The sequence below is a fragment of the Mastigoproctus giganteus genome, chromosome 6, assembly GCF_048544385.1.
Source record: "Mastigoproctus giganteus isolate SK-2022 chromosome 6, ASM4854438v1, whole genome shotgun sequence".
NCBI lineage: Eukaryota > Metazoa > Arthropoda > Arachnida > Uropygi > Thelyphonidae > Mastigoproctus > Mastigoproctus giganteus.
The window spans coordinates 53,784,520-53,808,931 of record NC_143580.1 but is presented as its reverse complement, the minus strand read 5'-3'; the positions used below and the strand labels follow the sequence as shown (position 1 = coordinate 53,808,931).

Genomic DNA, 24,412 nt, shown 5'->3' with positions numbered 1-24,412 from the left:
ATGTATGGTCAGAGTCAGTTCATTTAGGAAATATGATCGAACAGGCAGAAAACAGAAACGGTACAATAGTAGAACTTGCTACATCAGTAGGAGGGAAGGTTTTGATGATATGACTACTGAAACCCTCGTGGGTAGCACAGTTAATAGAATCGTCCTCCTCCTCCTCCCCACACCGGCTGGAAAATACCCGAGTTCGAATCCCGTCGATGAAGAGAGGAATTTTTATGGGTCTTTTTCACAACGTGGCTGAGTTAGTCCATTGTTTTTCTCCCAGAAACTTGGGGGTAAAAAAATAGACAATATACACAGAGTAACATGGCCTTAGTCAGCGATGCTCCTAAAAAAATAAAAAAAGATATGATTACTGAAGACATTCAAGAATTACTGGTAGAAAAAGAAGCCAGCGTAGCAATTTTGGTGCAAATGGCATTGGAGGTAAAATCAAATCAATTCAGATGATGACATCGAGAATGAAAATTCTAAACTTCCAAATTTTACACTAAAAAGCATAAGGGAATGCATAAAGTTAGCCGAGCAATTAGAATCTTATTTTTTGAATACAGATTTTTAAAAGAAAGGAGCCCAAAGTTCAAAAGGGAGCTTTAAAACTGCTTAGTTCCATACGATGAAATTCACAAAGATTTATCAAGCAAAAGCAAACAAACCCAGATTACTGATTTTTTAAAGAGAGCAGAAGATACAAGAAATCTAGAATGTTGTATTTGTGTTAGTTTTGTTAACGTAGTGTATTTTTGTATATAAAGCTGACAAAAGCTAACAAGAATTGCGTTAGCTTTGGAACCCCCCCCCTCTTTGTACTTTTTCTTAGTCCTGTATAACACAATTTCGCACAACATGACATTTTACAGGAACCTAATAACCATGTTATATAAGGGTTACCTGTATAATCTCTTTGAATTAAAAATTTAAAATTGTCAACAAACAACGAATTAAAGGAAGCAGTAATTAAAACAATTATATATATATATTTCTTCTTCTTCTTCTTCTTGGTCCTTAGCTGGCAGAGGCGGTTGGCCATGCAACCAGTATGCTGCTGTAGGTGCCGCAGGGTTTCGGACTTGCTCTGTGATGTTCTTCCATACTTTACGATCCATGTCGTCAGTCCTGGCCTGGTTAAGGTCGAGACGTCGGCTCTTCAAGTCATTTTACACTTGCTTGGCCCACGTTTTCCTAGGCGCGGTCCGTTGGATGCTCCATTGGGTGGGTCGTTGTCTCCAAAGGAGTGTGGATGGTATTCTGTTCGTGCCCATTCTACATACATGGCCAAACCATCTAAGCCTTCGCTTCTGGATTTGGTCGGCAATGGTTGGTTGCTGTTGGCATCTGGTGCGGAGGGTATCATTAGTGATGCGGTCACGAAGTGAGGTGCCCAAAATCTGACGCAGGCATCACATTTGGAATACCTCAAGTTTGTTTAAATCGCAATATTTAATCGCAATAGCAGGAAATTTTTATACGAAATGAAAAAAGCAATTTTCTTTCTTTTAAATTGTTCCTTTACCAGCTTTGAAATTAACTGCATTGAATGTTCTGCTAGATGTAATATTAATTAATTATAACTTACTTTCCCAAAAATGGTTTGCCATCTTCATATCTTTATTTTTTATAATAATAAAATAGAACATCCGTTAAAAAATATAATGAAAAATAATGAACTCCTTTATTTTAAAGACATAAGTTCCAAAAAAGACATCAGCTCAGATAAAATGGCACAAAAAATAGTATACTTTAGCAAAAGACTCTTTGACTGACATAATAATTGCAATTGATCTTAATCCCTTGGAGAGCGAGGGAGTTAAGTAAACTCAGAAATATTGTTTTCATTCTTTTGTTAATTTAAACCCATCCTTCAGACAGATAATTTTCAGAGTGTGCTTACATTGTAGATACCATAAACTGGTTTTGTTTACACAAAAGTAATTTCTAACAAGTCAGTGCTATCCTCCGGGAAGTAGGGAACCGGGTGGCCAGAGGCAATAATCGGACAGCTGTGCCAAGATTTGTATTAAACATACAAAATAACAACATATATTTCTTTCAAGATGGAAAAAAAAAAAAAAAAAACTTTGTAATACATATTAACCAAATTTTGTAATAAACAAATATATTTACATAGGAAAGCCTATCCTTTCACGGGAGAATGCTACATGCATCATATAAACGAGTACTTTGTATAAAACGTGTTTGTATTACCCTATCTTGGTCCTCTGGGGTAACCCTGTCATGGTCCTCCGAGATTTTACTGAAGTGTGTTTATCAGTCACAGTTGATTAATCTGTGTGTAGGTGCACAAAATAGATTTTCTGACTTAATATTAATAGTAGTAGGATCACTAAAGAGGCATATTCTTCATAATTATTCTGGTTTCTAGCGATTCTGACAATTATCTTTTTTGATACATTTCAAGTATTCATTTATTTTCAGATCAATTATTAATTCAAACGTATCGTGTTGTTATGCCCTGTCACTTGGTCTTAGGGAAACGGATTGTTGTCATGTTGGCGCATCAAGAAATCTCGCGCTTCAGGAAGTGAATAATAAACTAAATTGCTAATAACCTATACTAAACTATTGACTCTTCCCATGAGAATGTGTTCGTCTGCAAAGATTGTTCAAAACAGGCAAAGTGATTTTGTATCTTTTCGTGGTTGTGGTGCTGCAGCTGTAGGTAAATACTTTTACCTACAGTTACTGCCTTTGTTTATGTTACAATGTTGTTCTTCAAAAAGTAGACTACTATAATTATGTTCTACTTTGTTTCCAATTATGATTTTTTTCTCTTTATGTTAGATATTAAAAATTATCAATATCCCTTCAAAATGCCTCCCAAAAATTATCTGGATTTGCAAACCATAAAAGAAAATTAGAAAGAGAAAAAGAAGTTGGAAAATCTGCATAATATTTTTCTGGCTTTTTTCAATCAGAAAATGCATCTAATTAGCCTATAACTGAATAAAAATCTCCCAGTAAGAAATCTTATTTAAATGGTGATACTAAAATAGAAAATTCTCCCAAAGAGTGTTCTGCTCCAACAATTTCAACAATACTAAATATTGCACCAAATGAAAATCCTAAAATCGATAACTTAGAAAACTGTGCTGATTCAGTATCAAATATAGCATTTGCTGATGATAAACAGGATCATTTTGTTAATGTTACTACCATTTTCAAATACGATGATCCTTCAACATGGCCTATTCCTCTGACTTTCCCCTTAACTTTCTCATTTCACTTTGCAGGCAGAGATACTGAGCTACTACAAAAATAAAATAAGACAAAATCATAGAGAAAATCTGAGAATCACTCACAGGAGTGTTCCTGGTAGACTGACGGGGCTGCAGGATTGAGAGTTATACCATACATGATGGATAAGAGAACCAATGACGAATAAGATAATAATGGTGTTAATTTGGGGACAACAAATATGAGAAACAACAAATCAAAATATGAGATGCCATCAACAGATAGCAAGGACTCACTATATTTAATTTTCAGCATATAACTAGCAAGTTAAATTTAATTTATGGTTTTATAAATTACATCAAACAAAAAATTTCACACTAAACAAATTAAGCTTACATTTTCTGAATGGCTTCAGATATCTCTGCCCAGAATTCATCTACAATGTCATCAAGTTTTTTTAGAGCAAACACATGAAGTTCTGTCTGATTTTCATCAAGAAGTGAAATTATACCACCTAGATAGAAAACAAAGGATTAGATATACAAAAATGATATACAACACTGATTGCTTATAATCCAGTTCAGATTTGTTTATAGATTTTAAGATTATTATAGCTATAATCATCAATTTCCAAGAAATACTGGTTTATACTACATAATCTAAGTTTAACAGTCATTTTAAAAAACATAGCTTAATGATACTGTGATCTAAATGTATCTTATATTCTACTGTATTCTAATTTTGTTTACAACCTCTTAAATAGATAAAAAGAATGTTAAAGGAAAGAATTTCAAAAATGCATGAAATGAAATATTTTAAATAAATATTATGCATTTAATATAATCATTGTATACATTTAAGATGCATTACATTATCAATCTTTTTTTTTTTTTTTGTCATTTTAAGAGGCATCAGCACTTTGATTTGTAGTATACAAGATGAATAGACTGGTGTATGGGAAGGAGTCCAACAATGAAAATGCTGGTTGTTAGGCACTTATAGACTTAATAAAATTAAAGCTATTTAATATAATTTTAATGATGTAGCAGATTCAATTCCAATTAAAGTGGCAATTCTAGCAAATGCCAATAACCACCAAAGAGTGAGAAGCTATTATCAGCCCATGTATTGACTTGATGACAGGGTCCAGCAAGGGTTCTGAAACACCTTTGTATTAAATTTAGTATATTTAGGTCACAAACACTTAATAAAATAACTTTCAGCTATTCACATGTAGAAGAGTGTTTTATTAATCTATAGATAATCATCCCACATCATCATTCCCAAATTACATTAAATGTTCAAAATATGTCAAAAGTATGCATGCAACATAAGTTATATACTCTTATTGAATAAGCAGGGTGATGAATACAATGTACAAAAGAATTACTGATCATATTACTTAAACATTCCTTTTACATTCAAATTTTTTGAACAATATAAGGTTAAAAATTATTTTAAAATCTGGATTAGAAATTTGTAAACAAAATAAACCAGCTTCAAAGCATTATGTAATTATAAATGAGAACATGAACTTTAATAACAGAAATGAACTGAACTATGGCAATATAGGAACTATGAGTAAAGTGGAACTTGCTTCACCTGTTAAATACAATTTAACATTAAGTGCATTAATCATTTACATGGCATTACTCACATCCCTTGAGATACACAAGGTTCTTCCAAGGAGTAAGCAGAAATATTAAAGCAGATGTTTTTGGTCCTCCCTACAATAATCTTTCATGTTATGATAAACCTACATAAATAAGCAAAATTAACATGTAGGGGTTTTTATCATATCTTGGGAAACAGGATCTCTAACAAAAAAAAAAAAATTTAGCCCACAGGCAGACATACAAAAATTCATAAGTCCAAATATTTAACAGAGAAACTCAAGGAAATCTTTACTGAAAAGTCTTGATAGGTATCTTGAGTTATGATTCTGTGAATGGAATGGTTTCAGGATGCAAAAGAGGTATAAAATAAAAGTTTTGTACAAAAATCATCCCATGCACCAGTTAACAGGTAAATCCACTAACAAGTGAATGGATTTAAAAATTTTCACCTCAATTTCCTTGCAAATTACTAATTAGATTAATTCAAGAATAATCCTTATTCTTAACTCCCTTTCCCCTTATGTCAGCATAAGCTTTTTTTGCACATATATATAATAAAAAACACCACAACTCAAGTGATATTTATGGTTGGAACTCATTTTCTGTATTATTTTGTATTATGGTAGTAAAAAAAAAGTAAAGTGCAGCCATTATCAACCCACTGCAGGATGGAAGCCTCCTCAACAATTCATGCTGAGGGAAATGGACCATAATCCAGTGCTGAGGGAAATGGACCATGGTCCAGTGCGGGTTGGCAGATCGACTGTATTCAGCAGTCAGGGGCTTGAACCCCGGTCTACTCAAAGAGCGTGTGCTACTGCACTTCCGCTCCTGCCCACTCGGCTACGGATTACGGTAGAACAATGATTATCTGGAATAAATTTGAAAGGCATATATATCTTTCTTCTTTCTTTTTTTTATTAATAATGGTAGTGCAGTAAGCACAGGTTATAGTGATCACATTTATAAATAGAATTTTGATTCTAATAAGCGAAAGATCGAGTTTACTACCAGTTTATAACAGATTGTACAAACAAAAAGCTCAATATTGAAAACTGCAAATTGTTTTTATTGTTTTATGGTTGTGACCTCTAGAATTCTATGTGACTTTTGCAAATGTGCTTTAGAAAAATATCACAGAGACCTGGGTTTTGTCGGAATCCATCAGTGAATTTCAGATTAGTTTAGCTCCAGATTCAGTAAAAATAATATCGGTCCAAAACTGTGCGATTTATTATTTTTCACAGTTTTTTTACAGTAAAATGTAGACAAAAAGAAAACGTGTAGTTTTAACATTGCAACATAAAATGAAAATTATTAATAGAATTAGAAAAGATGAAATTTTAGGAAACCTCTCCAAAGAGTTTAATGTGAAGACTTCAACAATTTGCTACATCAAGAAAAATTCCAATGCTATAACAGAATTTGTGTCGATTATGGACAGTGAAGGAGGATCTAGAAGGAAAAAGATGCCAAGACCTGAAAATGCCGCTTTAGAGAGTGCACTTTATTTGTGGTTTCTTCAGAAGCAAAGTTTAGGTGAACCAGTGTCTGGCCCAATATTGTGGGAAAGAGCATTGGATTTTAATCGAAAATTAGGAGGTAATGAAGATTTTAAGGCAAGCACAGGTTGGCTGAAAAACTTTAAGCTGAGACACGGTATATGTGAACCAAATATTCAAGGCGAGAAACTTTACGCAGACGAATCAGCAGCGGTGTCCTTTAAAAGTAAGTTTGCTTCAGTTATAGCAAATTACAACACTGAAAACGTTTATAATGTTGGTGAGACGGGCTTATTATGGAAAGCATTACCGAGAAAAACCCCAGCCATTAAAGTAAAAATGCCTACACCAAGTTTTAAGATGAGAAAGAGCAGGCTACAATTGCTATGTGTGCAAATGGTACTAGGACACACAGATTGTCTGTGCTCGTTACCGAGCACAGTCAAAAAAACCGAGAGCATTTAAAAATCTTTCTAATTTTCCTGCTTTGTATAAAAATCATAAAAATGTCTGGATGGATGTTTCTGTTTTCCAAGATTGGTTTATGATTTATTTTATTTAATTAATCTTAATTATTTAATTTAATGAACATAAGGTAAGATTAAATTTATTTACATTCGATTATCCGAAAAATTTGGCTATCTGGAAGAGATCTGACATCAATTATTCTGTATAACTGACGCTCTACTGTATTTGTTTCAAAGCTATTTGTCAGGCTAGCTATCATCTTGCCTGTTTGCTGTTAAATTTAAATTTAAGTATATATTGCCATAATGTTTATAATTTGGATCTAATTAAACAGGCAGATGACAAACAGATTGCCTTGCTAATTATTGATTAAATATATTGAATGGTGCTAGCCCTCGAAAACGTACCATTCAAGGTAACCCATTATCAATAATTAGCCTCATAATCCTTATTTTATTTTATAGCTAATTATATGCTTATTTCTAGGGTATAACAAAGTAAACCACCACAGGCTATCTTAGTCTTTATAGGTTCTTTTTGCCTAATGACCCACTTTGTACTTTCATGCTAAAGTTTTATCATACATCTGCTCTTTTGGGTCTATACACTAATTTTGAGCACCTAAATCTATAATTAATGGCATTAATCTGATCTGATATACATTTTACCACTAGTCAGCCTTTTACTATCATTCCATTATTTCATCGTTGTTGTTGTTATTTGGTTTTTAGGAGCATTAGCAACTAAGGCCATATTGCTCCGGGGATATGCGGTGGTCATTCCCTGACCTTTCCACATCCTCCATATTTGGTGGGCATGGGCTCGAACCCCGGTCTAATCAAGAAGCGTGTGCGCTACGCACTGCTGCTCCTGCCTACCTGGCTATGGAGGCACCCATTATTTCATAATAGATTAAATATATATAAATGTGTATATATAAACGTGTATATAAATGTGTATATATAAACGTGTATATAAATGTGTATATATAAACGTGTATATAAATGTGTGTATATATAAACGTGTATATAAATGTGTGTATATATAAACGTGTATATATAAACATATACAGGGTGTTTCAGTTAAACGTTTCAGAACTTCTAAGAGGGGTAGGGTACATCCTGACAACTCGAAATCATATAGCAATGTGGGGTCGGAAATGCTTTCCTGAAGCGGTGTTGTACACAGAAGCACCATAAAGAAAAGAGACCATAAGTGAGAAATTGTTTTAATAATACATGAAAAGAAGCAAAAGGTACATGGATTAAAGTAAGTGTTCGAAGTTTCTTCCACGGGCTACAATGCACGCGCCTCACATCTCCGACGCATGGACATCCGAACATTCTGGAATACTCCAGGCGAATTTCGAATTTCTTCGGCAGCTACTGCGATTCTTGCAACCAGCTCCTCAGCATTGTCAACAGGGGTGTCATAAACTAGCGATTTCATATGACCCCAGAAATAAAAATCAAGACATGATAGGTCGGGTGACCGAGCAGGCCAACGCACGGGACCACCACGTCCGATCCACTGTTGACCAAATGTGACATCCAGGTAGTTACGAACATCTCCGCTATAATGGGCAGGGGCTCCATCGTGTTGGAACCACATTGTCTGTTGCGTCGATGCAGAAATCTGTTCATCTCTCAAAAGTTGTGGCAATACTTGCTGCAGAAAGATCAAGTAGATAGGTCCGGTTAGATGACACGGTAACAGGTAAGGTCCGATGAGGTGATCTCCCATAATACCGGCCCATACATTGACCGAAAATCGAATCTGTGCTGCACGACGTCGCACGACGACTTCTGTGTACAATACCGCTTCAGGAAAGCATTTCCGACCCCACATTGCTATATGATTTCGAGTTGTCAGGATGTACCCTACCCCTCTTAGAAGTTCTGAAATGTTTAACTGAAACACCCTGTATATATAAACATGTATATATAAACATATATATAAACGTGTATATATAAACATATATATAAACGTGTATAGTGTATATATAAACGTGTATATATAAACGTGTATATATAAACGTGTATATAAACGTGTATATATAAACGTGTATATAAACGTGTATATATAAACGTGTATATAAACGTGTATATATAAACGTGTATATATAAACATGTATATATAAACGTGTATATATAAACATATATATAAACGTGTATATATAAACATGTATATATAAACGTGTATATATAAACATATATATAAACGTGTATATATAAACATATATATAAACGTGTATATATAAACGTGTATATATAAACGTGTATATATAAACGTGTATATATAAACATATATATAAACGTGTATATATAAACATATATATAAACGTGTATATATAAACATATATATAAACGTGTATATATAAACATATATATAAACGTGTATATATAAACATATATATAAACGTGTATATATAAACATATATATAAACGTGTATATATAAACATATATATAAACATATATATAAACGTGTATATATAAACGTGTATATATAAACATATATATAAACGTGTATATATAAACGTGTATATATAAACATATATATAAACGTGTATATATAAACATATATATAAACGTGTATATATAAACATATATATAAACGTGTATATATAAACATATATATAAACGTGTATATATAAACGTGTATATATAAACATATATATAAACGTGTATATATAAACGTGTATATATAAACATATATATAAACGTGTATATATAAACGTGTATATATAAACATATATATAAACGTGTATATATAAACGTGTATATATAAACATATATATAAACGTGTATATATAAACATATATATAAACGTGTATATATAAACATATATATAAACGTGTATATATAAACGTGTATATATAAACATATATATAAACGTGTATATATAAACATATATATAAACGTGTATATATAAACATATATATAAACGTGTATATATAAACATATATATAAACATGTATATATAAACATATATATAAACGTGTATATATAAACATATATATAAACGTGTATATATAAACATATATATAAACGTGTATATATAAACATATATATAAACGTGTATATATAAACATATATATAAACGTGTATATATAAACATATATATAAACGTGTATATATAAACATATATATAAACGTGTATATATAAACATATATATAAACAAGTTTATTTTTTCTCAATTTTTTTTTTACAATATTCCTCTAATGTTCAACTATAAAGTCAAAAGAGGAAAAAGCTAATATTTAAAAACATTTATGTAGATGGTTTTCCAATTTTGAAAAATTTACAAATTCCTTAAAAAAATTCACTCCAAATCACATGCATACATTTCAGAAACCCACTCGTGAAAGGGTTAAATATTAGTCACTGAACTGCATGTGGATAAAACTAATTTATTCATAATGGTGCTATCATTTGAATATTTTATTTAAAAAAAAAAAGATTTAATATAAATTATATTTTAAACTTTTACTGTAAGAATATCATACCAACTAATACATCAATGACTGCTCTTACAAAAACAACCTATATCAACTGCAAATTTATAGACAACAATCAAACCTTTTAACCAGTTTTAGAAAAAAAATTCTAATTCATATAATTTCATAATAGGCTAGTATACATCACTTGTCTGGAACTAATTAAGTCACCTCTGTTATACTATTGTCTCTGTAGTATCACCACATCATTTGCAAGAAATTCTCAATTTCCTTCAATAAATTATTATGATGAATAAAAATGGCATGCTGCTGATAACATGTTTAGAGTGATGAACCTATCCAACATATTTCTAAATTGAAAAGGATTATTGATACTGCTATTGCCATTCATAAAAGCTAACCTTACAGTACACAAGATTCGTGATTATCTACAGGAACATTAAATAGGTTCTCTATGGCCTTCAAAAATTCAACTAAGTCTAAGCTGGATAACAAAAAGAATAATAATGTAAATATAATTAGGGATATGGTTGTGTAATAATGATATATACATACTGCAAGTGTTTACAAATCAGTATGAGGGATTTAAAAAAAGAATGGTCAAAAATTTTTGGAAAGCCTATTTCAACCTGAGAGCAGTGTCCATCACTGATTGAAAAGGAATAGCAGCAAACGAATGAGTGCAGAACTTAAGTCTTTGAAGTTTAAAGTAAAACTCATCAATAGGTATTTTTGAATGAGTCACGCAAAAAAGGTGTGCGGTATGCTTCTATATAAAGCACCCCAGTTTCGACACCAAAGGAATGTCTAAACTTGTTAATAAAAAGAAGGGGGGGGGGAGTAAAAGGTTCCGACAGCAACCATGCACTGGAACCCTTGGTATCAGTGCAGTCCTGACGCTTGAAAAAGCACCGGTTATAAGTCTTGTACAGAATACGTAGGGTACCACGTATAGTGACAATCATAAAGTAAAAAACAAAGTTACATTTTAGAATCGATGCTCTTTCCGCATCTTGACACTAGTTAAATCAAGTTTTGCAGATATTTCAACTTGTCTGTTCTGATCAAAACTGAAAAACATATATTACATCATGGATCTCTCACCTGCTGATGTTATATTCATAGCTATTATGAAGATCTACCACCACTGTAAATAATTATACTTAAATAACAGAAAAGAAATATATATATAACACACAATCAATTCTATATGTCCTTTATACTACAAGCACTACAATGACATCGTGAATTTGAAGTCTGCTTACACACGACGAACATTTGACTACATTTAGCATACACGTAAAACCGTAGAGACCCCTAACGTTGAAGAGCGAAAACCCGCAATAATTATTTGAAGAATCAATGTTCCAATAATGCCCTGGAAGGTGGTCTATAGATTTTTTTTTTTTTTTTTTTTTTATGAAAACCCCAAACACGAAAGGTATCAAAACCTATAGTACTTAGTACCGTGCATGGGTTGAAGGAGAAGTATGGGGGGAGGGGGATGCCGGAAACTTTGCTCTAGAGACTAAACATGGGTTTCACCACTTCAAGCCTCCAATAAGCAAAGTGGTGATATTTCACCGGTTGATGAAAGTCATCTACCACCTAATGAATATAATCACCATCCAACACACACGGGTGGAAAATGCCTGCATTTGAAACCTGTCAATGAAGAGAGGAATATTTTGGACTTTTTTTTGCACAAAGTAGTTGTGTTGGTTGGTATCAAGAGAGAGTTTATGTAGTTTTTTCTCCCGAAAACTCAGGGTTTTTTTTTTTTTTTTTCAGCAAACAGGCAATTTGACCACAAAAATTCAAATTATTATATTAGGGCCACTTGTAATTTCTTACATATACCCGTATATGTATTATGTCTGTATATTGTGTGTGTCCTCTGGTCGATTTGTCTGTTTTGCTGCCAAAAAACCCCAGTTTATGGGGGGAAAAACCTTGCTATCTACGCCTGAGACCGACTAACCAAGCCACGAAGTGAAAAAAGCCCATTAAAGTTCCTCGCATCATCGATGGCATTCGAACCCGGACCTTTTTTACTCGGTGTGGGGAGAACGGTGGCAATTTTCCTTTACTCTTTTGGACAGGAGCAGCATAGCAGCCTCAAACAATGTACTGTACTATCGAATCGGAGAGGATCACAGGTGAGACTTTTCTACTCGGTGTGGGGAGAACGATGACAATACCACTGTGCTACCGCGCAGACAATTCGACTACAAACCCCCTCCCCCAAACTATTATTTTTAAGCCACCCAGATAATTAAATTCATCTGCCGTGCATTGTGTATTATGTCAGCAAATTGCGTGTATTCTATGGTCGAATTATTACTTGTTTTTCTGGAAGAAAAACCCGAGTTTCCGGGGGAACCTTGTTATCTACTCCTGAGACCGACTAACTCATCCACGGAGTGAAAAAAAGCCCATTAAAGTTCCTCGCGTCATCGACAAGATTCGAATCCGGGCCTTTTCCACTCGGTGTGGGGAGGGCGGTGACAATACCACTGTGCCTCGCGCGCAGACAATTCGACCACAGATGATGAGCAATTATTAAACTCTATATACTGTATTCTCATAACCTTAGTTGCATTGACTTTTAACGTGTTAAATCATTGTGGAGAGTGCAGTGAGAGTAGGCAGAATCTGCTTTGTAATTTATCTGTAGAATGTCATAGAAGCGACGACATAAAGAGACCAAATTTTTGTGAGACTGTCCCTTATATAATTTACATGGATTGAGATTTTCCATTACTCTTTTGGACAGGAGCAACATAGCAGCCTCAAACAACGCACTACCGAATCGGAGAGGATCACAGGTGAGGTCATCTTCTGTGATCATCTCCAGAAACTGGGCTTCTTCGTCCAGCAAATAGACAAATCGACCATAGAACACACTCAAATAACAGACATAAGACACACAGCACTGCAGATGAATTTAATTATTCGGGTGGCCTAAATATAATAGTTTTGTTTTTTAGTTTTTTGTAAATGTTCTCTCAGACAAATAGACCATAGGACACACGCAATTAACAAACATAAGACACACAGCACGGCAGATGAATTTCATTATTCGAGAGGCCTAAATATAATAGTCTGTTTTTTTAGTTTTTTGTAGTTGTTCTGTGGAAGAGCTATTGCTGCTAGACTGCAATGTAAGATCTTTGGCACCATTCCGGTGGTTGACACGATGATTAGGATGTCCTTACTTGTTGCATATGCCACCCCAGGAGCTCACATCTGGTGAGTATGATCTTGGCATACCCATGGCCCTGAGCTGGATGTCATCATTCTTCTCTTTCTTGGTGATTCCCTGCTACTTCTCTCTGGATAATTCAGAAATTTTTTTCGGTTTCCTTGCACCATATGGCTAATAATAATAATAATAAATAATAATCTCCTGTCTTAGGTTCGTGTACTTCCTGATCTTTTCCTCTTAAATGAGTTTTCTGGAGGTTGCCAGTGTTGGACACAGCTATGTCGATTAGATAGGTAGCTTTTTCCTTCTTGTCAACAAGGGTTATGTCCAGTCTTGTGTGGGATTGATTATCTTTGTCTGTAGTTATGGCACGGTCCCAATACAGCTTGGGAGTTGGGGTTTCTAATACTGCCAGAGGTTCGTATTTGTAATACGGTACACTTTCTTTGGTATTACCCTGGCTACTTGTCCATGCTTACGAGTGTACTCAGTCTGGGTGATCACTTTGCATCCTGCTGTGATATGAGGGATCGTTTCTGAAGTCAGGACGAATCGTCGACATGCATCATCCGACACTCCGGGACCCTTGGAGAGGTATTTTCTATAGTTTCTGGTGTAGATTACCTGGTCTTGGATGGAGAGCATGAATCCTTCAGTCTCGGGGAAGAGCGTCCCGCTCGTAAGCCATGCATTGGAAGCATTTTATCTGTGATCCTGATGGAGGTCATTGTAGTGTCTTCCATGAAATGTATTCTTTGTTCACCTTTCTAGCTTCGTTTGTTCCGTTCTGGGCGGAAGGAGACTCTTGGCTTAGTTTGAGTGGAGGAATGCCACTTGTCTATCTTCCTTATGGCCTATAGAGTGTTGCTGTGTTTTTCTGGAAGTAATCCTTCAGGTTAGCTATCGCTGTCTCCTGTTTCTCTATGAAATCTCCGTATTAGTCCAATTTATGATCCCGAAGAATGTTATGTTATTACTGGGACTGCATAGGTGTTTATGGCTTTAACTGTGTTCCTTCCATTCAGCCTTGCTTCGAGCAGATTTCTGAGTCTCTCTGGTGGCATTTTTTGGTCAGGCAGGTCTTGATTTCCTTGTGCTCTAACGGCTGAGCCTGCATCATCCTCAGGTAATCGTAAGTCTCTCTCCTTGTCATGGCTTCGATCTCTTTACTATCCTGCAGCTGGTAGTTTCGGCCGACTAATTTCCGCTGATTCAATCCATGGACCTTACATTTATTTACACCAAACTGCATCTTGATATCATTGCTGGATCCTTCGGTGACGGATTTGTTGCTGGAGTTGCTTCTCGGTTTGGTGTAATGCTCGATATCATCCATTGAGGTGCATATCTGGCAGAAACCGCAAGAAACTATGCGCCTGTCATGTCAACGAGGAACTGTTCGGGCAGGTGGACGGTCGGTAATGGTCTGGGGCGTGTTCAACTGGCACACGTTGGGACCTCTGGTACGTCGAGACGCATCTCTGAACAGTACAGGTTACGTGTCCATCCTTGCAGACCATCTGCATCTCATCATGGTCATCGTGCACCCAAAGGGACCCTTCCAGCAATGCTCCCCCACAGTGCTGTGGTGACTAGAACATGGTTCGAAGAACATTCAGCAGATTTTACCACCATGGAATGGGCTCCCGTTCATCAGACATGAACCTTGAGCAGGGGCTTGGCAAACCCAGGGCCCTGAGCTGGATATCATCATTCTTCTCTTTCTTGGTGATGCCTTCTACTTCTCTCTCTCTCTCTCTCTCTCTCTCTCTCTCTCTCTCTCTCTCTCTCTCACACACACACACACACACACACACACACACACACACACACACACACACACACACACACACACACACACACACACACACACACACACACACACACACACACAGGGGGTAACTAGGGAATTTTTTTTTTTTTTTTTTTTTTGGCTGGTGCAGCATAAACCTCATGCTTCCTTGTACCATATGGCTAATAATAATAATAATAATAATAATAATAATAATAATAATAATAATAATAGGTCCATTCCAGCTTTGGATCCTGCCCCCGGGAATGCGACGGAACGGAATTATGGACAGCGGTCAGCAAGCATGGATGAAAATATCTGTGAAACGCTTTCGTGAACTATTGGTTCAATACCTCGCCGTATGACTGCTCTTATCCAGAAGAAAGATGGGTCTACCCGTTACTAGGTAGGTGTCCATGATTTCTGTCCATTCAGTGTACAAACAATATACACGGAGCAATGGGCCGTAGTTGCAGATACTTTTAAATCCTTACTACAATAGCGTGTGAAAGAGCGTTGATGATAGAGACCTATCTTGTCCTCATCATTGCCGACCACATAATATACAGGGACTCCCCGATTTACGTAATACTCGAATTACAGAAATTTGATTTTACGTAAGTTTTTGCCGGCCTGTTGAAACTTATAAAAAAATCGTGGAAACATATTTTGCATCCTGTAGGAATAAATGGAGGTATCTTGAAAATATCGTAAAGTGAACCCAATTGGGGTTTTTTTTTTTTTGTTTGTTTTTTGTAATTCGTTCCAAGTCCTTGGAAGTTGAAAATTTCGCTATATTACTAAGCTATTTATCTCTCTAAAAGGCCATATTTATAATGGAAATTGCACTACTCTTTCAACCTTATCATATGTTCCTGTTATAAGAATCAATTGTGAACGTCTTTGTGATATTTTTCAAAAGTCACGACCATAAAACAATGAAAACAATTTGCACTTTCCGGTTTATTGGGCTTTTCTGTTCGCAAATCTAATTATAAACGGGTAGTAAACTCGATCTTATTGCATTTTTCGATAACACCGATAACCGCAATTGTGTGGGTTTTTACACTATTATGATGAAATGAAATCTTCAATAATGATGAAACTGAAATCTTCAATAATATAAAAAACAAATTTTCAGACTTTTCTCCTCATTCCTATTTACGTATTAGAATGATGAAAGGAAAGCAACGAAAAGTGCAAGTGGTAGTAGTGCCAGGAAACGAAACCAAAATTGATTAAGAAATAAAAAGCAGGACAAAGTTTGTTATCTATTGCAAGGAATTAGATCTCGCTTCTTCAACAGTGAATACTATTTTAAAGGACAGTGTGAGTATAAAAGAACATGTTAAAGGATCAACTTATAAAATTAAGATCAACAGTGATCACAAAACAGCGTTCAGGTGCTATATGGAAGATGGAACAGCTGTCAATAATATGTATGGAAAATCAGATTCAGAAGAGAGTGCCCCCGAGTGTGTCTAATGACCATTCAAACAAAAACAACAAGTACAGTATTTAAGTTCGTGACAAGCAACAGATTTCAGCATCGCGCTGGTTTCTACAACGTTAAAATATGCGGTGAAGTCGCCAGTGCCGATTCTGCAACTGCAGAAAAATTTTGTGATGTGTTGGAAAAAATTATTGATGAAGGCGTCTATTGAACGCAGCAAATTTTTAACGGTGACGAGACTGCTTTGTATTGGAAAAAAATGCCGGATCGAATATACATTGCCAAAGAGAAAAAGACAAACACAGTCCAAGGCTTCAAAAGATAGGGCCACGCTCCTGCTTGGGGACAGCGAGCGGGAGATTACAGATTAAAACCACTGCTTGTGTACCATTCTGGAAATCCTCGTGCATTTATAGGCATCAATAAAACCACCCTGTCCGTGCATATCCGAGCGAACCAGAGAGCATGGATAACAATATCTCTCTTTGAGGATTGGTTTAAATGCTGCTTTATTCTCGAGGTTGAAAATACTGTAAAGACAACAACGTTCCTTTCAAGATTTTGCTTCTATTAGATAATGCTTCTGGACATCCTACGCATCTAAATGATTTCAGTTCGAACGTGAGAGTCATATTTCTACCGCTAAACTCGACTTCACTCATCCAACTTATGGATCAGGGTGTTATTTCGAATTTAAAAGCATACTATTTACGCACAACATTTTCTCAGTGCATTGTGTGCAGTAGACGATGAGAAAAATGTTACGTTAAGAGACTTTTGGAAATCTTACAATATTTACCATGCCATCTTAAACATTAATAAGGCCTTGGCGGAAATTACTGAACGTTGTTTAAATGGCGCATGGAAGTAAATATGCCCACGGCACGTAAAAGGCTTCGAAGGATTTGAAAACGACGATTCATATGAAGAGGTTACAGATAAAATTGTAAAGGTTGCAGAGTTACTTCAGTTGGAGGTTGATGCCAAAGACGTGAAGGAGTTAATAGAGGAAGAAGAGAAGGAATTATCCAACGAAGAACTTATTGATTTGCAGGTAGCGATAGTGAAAGAAGAAAATGGTGACGAAGCCCAAGATGAACCAAATGAAGAGCCGAGATGGTTCATCACTAGAGAAACGGCACTTCGTGAAATTTCGTCGGCAATGGCAAGGTTTCAGAAGATGGATCCTGACAGAGAACGGTTCTTAAAAGTTATTAGAGGGGTGAATGATATGCTTGCTTGCTACAAAGAAATCTACGATGAAAAGAAAAAGGCAACTTCTAAATCTGCACAGCCCTCAACCTCCTCAGCGGCGTTCCTATTAGCTGAAGACGTCGATTCTGGCAATGATGCTCGAGAGGTAAAACTTACTGACATTATGCCTGTCTCCTCTCTCTTTTTTTGTAATTTTATAAGTTTGAAATTTTTTAAATTGCAGGCTTTTCTAATTTTTCCTGCGCATGAGATAAAAACTTGAATAAATACAATAAATAATTCTATTTACATGTTTGTCGAAAATTTATTTTTGATTCAATCAATTCAGCGAGCACAGTTGCGAACTGCACCAGCATGGGGGAAATTCCTCGACTTACGTACGTTCCGCGAAACGCAACCCTTACGTAAGTTGGGGAGTTCCTGTATGCATTATTCTGTCTATCGTTTAGTTTAAAGTTATTTTTTTAACAAATAAACCACCTTTTAAATAGGAATTAAAAAAACAAAAAAAAAAAAAAAAAAAAAAACGAAGTGTACTGTTCATAATCGCCGGCATAACTATCTATCAGGTCAGAGGGATTTACAACTAATCATTTTGATAATAATGATTAATCAACGACTATATTTGTCTACTTCGTCAATTTGATTGTGGAATGATATAGTTCGGCAAACAGTCACAGCAGTGCCTTGAGTTTTTAATCGATTAATGTTTTCCCCTAATGGGTGAAGTTATCCGATTAAAAACAATATTAGTTATTTAGGTTGACTCTCTGAACAAATTCAAGGCTAACGAAACATTTGGAGCGAATGGATTTGGAGCAGGATGGGTGAAATGTGAATGTTTTTTTTTTTTTTTCTGATGCTGTATAAGCTTGCTTTCTTGCATTATATGCCTCTGCTAATGCTAAATGTGGTCATTTCTAACGGCCTAAGTCCAATTACTTTTGCCGTCACTGATAGAACAACAGGGTTCCCAGATGGTTGACTGAAAAACATAACACAGGGTTTAAAGAAACTGCAGCCGTTATCAATCCACTGCAGGATGGAAGCCTCCTCAACAATTCATGCTGTGGAAAATGAACCATAATCTGCCACGCTGGTCCTGTGTAGATTGGCTGATCGACCGTATTTAGCAGTCAGGGACTTGAACCCCTGTCTACTCAAAGAGCATGTGTTAAGGCCAGAGGGCCAGAGAGGCCTTACACTGCGGAGTAGCGTACGCTATTTTAATTTTTATTATTTAATTATATATATTTTTAGTTTTGATTCGTTCATGCACAAAACAATAAGGGTTGATAGTGAAATTTTATTTCTGTTGCATACAACTAAGAATGAATTTTTGAAGCTGTTATGCGTTACACTATAATCCACTTCACCCAACACCCTATCAAACATGTGATTCAAAAAATAGCTAGAGGCGGAGCAAGGGAAATCCTTCATTTCACCTTTTCACTGACTTTATTTATAAAGGAAGAGGAAGTGACATCACCGTTTTAAAATGGCCTGCTTTTTACAGAAGGGCTTCATGATTGTTGGGAGAGTAGTAGGAAAGCAAACGCCTTGCTTACGGGTTAGTTTTCATTTAAATAACGCTGGTATTATTTTCAGCACCCAGTAGCTTTGGCTGTTTTAAAATCAGCCTAGTTGAATAAATATTTGTAGTTTAGGTTGCACAAATCATGAAAGTTCATGATGCTAGCATGTTGGTACCCGTATTCCATGTCCATGAAAATTGTGGAAAGGGATGAAGGAACTAAATTTTAGTTTTGCTTCTCTTGTAATTCGTACAGAACTCTTAATTTAATAAAAACTGTAATTTTCATACTAATAAAATTCATTGATTAACGGAAATAGTAACTCGTATATACCAAGAATTGATTAATTTTTTTCTTCTTTTCGTGTTAATGCAACCTTCACGTTGGATAGATAATCTTTACATCTTGGTCTTCCGCTGCTTCGTTTGTGGGTTTCCAATTCTCTAATATTTTGATCGACGTATCATCCTATGTATGTGTTTATCCCATTTCCCCTCTATAATATAAGCATTTATTAATAAGTGGCATTCTACACTGTTTTTGAATTTTTTCGCATTTTAACTTTATCTTTTATTAGTTATTTTCCTTTATAATGAATTTTTTTTTTAAAGTGTGAAAGTTAAATTTTTAAAAATATGAAACTACTGTAGGATCATGTAAATGATTTCCTTTCCTTAAAACCAGTTGCAGAGTTCTTTTAAAACCCAAAAAAGAATGAGGGGATCTTCGATTAAAAACAGTATTTGCCAAATAAATGTATATACTGTGTTGGAGAATAAAAAATTTCACATAAAATTATCAATTTTATAATTTTTTTTTAAACCTAGTTTTTGTTTCTAAGAAAAAATTATTGACACATCTGGTATACACAGCTCAGTTTTGGAACAGAATTCAAGATAGCTGTTGATGAACATTTCGTTCTGTTAACACAGTTTCACTGATTTTTTAACTCGTATCATTACTGAAAAACTCTCAGGGGAAGCGGAATTAACACGTAATGGGAATGCAGCTTGTATTTGAATTCACTTGGTTATAAATTTTATGACATTTCAATTTTTAGTGTATCCTTAATGATACAATGTGCCCTTGCAGATTATGTTACTGTTTTCTCACACCATGTGGAATGTATATCTAATTCCTGTTGTCATTGCAGTTGAAAAATACACCTGTTGGGACAGAACTGTAATGGGTTTTTATCATACCATGGCTGAGATAGCTGGGCTCAGGCAAGGGTTCCAGAAATGCACAAAATTTATAGACTATATACTGACATCTTATGTCCTTAGTGGTTGTTACTACATAATTTTGAACAATCCAGCCCTGTGATGCTCTAGAAATAAGATCTATTTCAGATTTTAAAATACTATAGCACAATGAAAAAAAAGTTGTTAGCGGCAAAAGTGATTACATGAAAGAAATTGATAAATTTCTTTCATGTAATGGGCATTACGATTCCCATAAATTTGAAAATTTTGTTGAAACTTACTTTGAAGGGGATAGTGCTTTGGACATACATGAGACCATAACTCCCCCCCCCCCCAATAATTCTGGTTTCTTGTATGTTAGTTACTGTAGAACAACTGGGTAATCTTTTCTCAGTTGTTAATATCTGGAACCTGCTGCAACCATTCTTGATTTCATCTCATATGTTTTTTCTTTGTCAGGGTTGAAAAATAGCTCATGATACCCTTCGGTCTGGCCAATGGAACTGTCACGAATTTAACATTTATCTGACATTAATATTATATCACTAAACCTTTTTATTTTTTATATTTAAAATTTCATGCAGAATAGGAAGAAGTCCAATTATTCTATATGGGATTTTTTTATAAATTGAGTGTTTCAATTGATTAGAATTTATAAAACTTTTAACATACACTAAATAATTATTTTCAACTCTTAATGGTGATATCTCATTAATAAAACAAATTTAAAAATATATTAACATAAAAATCTTAACATTTAGGATATTTCCCATTTACTACTAATAATAAACAAATGAATTCTAAAAGAATTGATAAAAGCATAAAATATGTCTAGTTCATATATTACGTGTGTATGAATTTTTAGCATTTAACTTGTCAGCATTTGCATGGTTCTGAAACACAAGTGTTAGTGTGGGGTGGAAAATCCACCCTGTCATTAATGCTTATAGTACAGAAAGCTATGGGTACTTTGCATAGATTTTTTTTTTTTCATATGATCACTACAATGCTTTTATCTGTATCTTTAAAACATGATCATAATGATGATGATAGCCTTGTTTTTTCTTGTTTTAATTTTAAAATATAAGTAGTCTGGAATGCTAATTTTTATATATCACTCTTCACAAGCTTAGTGTTTCATGCAACTATTTCTAATGAAATTTTTTGTTATGGTCATAATTTGTAACTACCTTACATATTGTATATTCATAATTGTAGCAGTAAATATATTTATAAAACACATTTTTGTCATTTTCCCACCCTTCCAATTGATTTCCTAATGCAATAACTTTCAAATAAAATCAGCAGTACCTGCAGACAATCTTCTCTGACAAAAAAAAAAAAAAAAGTAAAGGAAAACTAAATTTTGCTGATAGCAAAATGTAGTATTTCACTGCCCCCAAAAAAACTGTCTACAGTCATTGAACTTATTTGGAGTTTATTATCACTGATCAATCATTAAACATTGAAGAGTACAACAGGATCAAATTTTTTTTTATATATATATATATATATATATATATATATGAAATATATTTTTAGTGGTAGAAATTGGCCATTATATAGTAACAAAAGCAAAGAATAGGGAAGAATATTTTTAAGAATGCTAATATAAAAAATAAAACACATAAATAGGTAACAAAAATTTCTGGTAACAAAGTTTATCTGTGGAGAGTAAGATTTGTGGGAAAGCTTTCCCCCTCTCAAAGATTTACTCTTCCTCTGTCAAAAGTCTTTATGTATAGTATACCCTACTTTGTTTAATCCTTTCACAAGTACAATTGTATATATGTAATTTCCTGTGTGGGCTGTGTAGATTGTACATATTGTATAGATTGTCTTGAAACTCTACGGGGACATGGCACCATCTGTTAACTGTTTTTATATTTTCAATAGTTTTGAAAGTTGGTGTAGGATGGGTCAACCCAGGGTCAGTCCTAGAATTCAGGGCCCAGCTGCAAGAATTAATACTCAACTGTCAGATCATTCATGCCACAACTGAGAGAGGCCCCATCCCCTTTGTTTGGATTTAGGGCCCTTTTCAGTTAGAGACCTGAGTGCATTCAACTTGCTGCATCTTAAGGACTGGTGCAGTGTAAGGTGTCAGTGAAATCAGCTTACAGAAGCTGAAATTGAAGAAATTCCCTGGAATGTAGATCCACAAGTTGATGAAACTAAATTCTGGTAATTGGTAACTTAACATCTGTTCCCAGGGAAAATAATGGAATTCTTGGGTAAAGAAGTAATGCAGAACCATTTGGACAGGCATGCAATTATACTGCAATCACAGCATGGATTTGTCAAGGGACAGTCTTGTCTAACCAATCTGATAGATTACTATGATACAGTCACCAAGGAACTGGATGCAAAAAATAATTTGACATCATGTACTTAGGTTAGCTTTTAGATGATGAAGAGGTTGAAGAAATGTACACCGAAATTGAGAGTCTTCTAGCTGAGCAGAAAACACATTACACTATCATTATGGGGGACTTCAATGCTAAGGTTGGAAAGAGAACAAAACAGCGCAGAAAAGGGAACTATAGGAAATTTTGGAATTTGTGAAAGAAACTCGAGAAAGAGGCAAAAGACTTGTGGAATTTGCAGAATCTCGAGGAATGTCAGTAACAAACACTTTTTTTTTAAGAAAGGGGTTAACAGAAAGTGAACATGGAAGAGCCCAAATGGATTAAAAACTAATGAAATCGACTTCATCCTCACTAACAGAAGATATATAATGAATGATGTTACCATCCTGAACAAGGTAAGTATTGGAAGTGATAACAGAATGGTAAGATGCACACTTGATATAGATGTAAGAAAAGAAAGGAAAAAACTGACTCGAGTAAATAATATGAAGGTCTTTGAGATAACAGAAGAGGAGAAAAAGCAGTATGTCCTGGAACTTAAGAACAAGTTTGAGCTTCTGCAGACTGTTCAGGATCAAGATATCAATGAGGAATACTACAACTTTCTGAAAGTGATAAAGCCCAAGAAACCTATAGGTAAAAAGAAATCCAAAGAAAAAAAAATTAGTCAAGAAACATTTGTCATGATGAACTGAAGATAAACACTGAGAAGGATAAAATTGAGTATACTGAGTTATGCAAAGCCATTATAAAGAGACTCAGAGAGGACACAAGAAGATTTAACACGCGAAAAGTAGAACAAGCATTAAAGGAAAACAAAGGACTTAAATCAGCAGCTATGAGCAGTAATACAGAAAGACAAATGATACTGAAACTGAAGAATAGCAATGGTGTACTTATAGCAGAGAAGGCATAATTCAGATAGCAGAAGACTTCTATAGAGAATTATACAAGGAGAGCGAGGGGATGATGCCAGCAATGGGGAAGATGGATCACAAATTAGTAGCATATACAACATACCTGATATCCTTCCTGATGAGGAAGAACATGTGTTGAAGAAAATGAAGAATCAGAAAGCCCCATGGTAAGTTGAAGTTATTGTAGAGTTGTTAAAATTAGGAGGAAGAGACATGTCACAGAAACTGGTAAGGCTCTTCACAAAATGCATTAGAAAAGGCATTGTGCCTAAGGAGTGGAATAATGCAATCATAGTTTTGCTGCATAAGAAAGGAGATAAATCAGAAATTGGAAGTTATAGACCAATTAGCTTGTTATTCCACATCTACAAGTTGTTCACAAGGATCATTACTAACAGATTAGAAAGAATACTTGATGAGAATCAACCAAAAAAGCAAACTGGCTTTAGGACAGGATTCTCAACTATGG

At 34.7% G+C, this 24,412-nt stretch overlaps 2 protein-coding genes across 2 annotated transcripts in view; one reads left to right on the top strand and one right to left on the bottom strand.

Annotated features, from left to right (window-relative positions):
- The window catches only part of Rpn2 (Regulatory particle non-ATPase 2), a 459,562-nt gene extending 448,038 nt beyond the window's left edge, over window positions 1-11,524 (bottom strand). The window contains exons 1-2 of the mRNA XM_090375965.1: window positions 11,354-11,524; window positions 3,601-3,718 (exon numbers count right to left, since the gene is read on the bottom strand). Coding sequence (XP_090232091.1) covers window positions 3,601-3,718; window positions 11,354-11,372 — 137 coding nt within the window. The 5' untranslated portion in view covers window positions 11,373-11,524. The remainder of the gene's footprint in view (window positions 1-3,600; window positions 3,719-11,353) is intronic.
- A 7,864-nt stretch (window positions 11,525-19,388) lies between these two features.
- The window catches only part of LOC150084278 (succinate--CoA ligase [ADP-forming] subunit beta, mitochondrial-like), a 103,122-nt gene continuing 98,098 nt past the window's right edge, over window positions 19,389-24,412 (top strand). Inside the window, exon 1 of the mRNA XM_090375142.1 lies at window positions 19,389-19,487. Within this exon, the coding sequence (XP_090231268.1) occupies window positions 19,416-19,487 (72 nt within the window). The 5' untranslated portion in view covers window positions 19,389-19,415. The remainder of the gene's footprint in view (window positions 19,488-24,412) is intronic.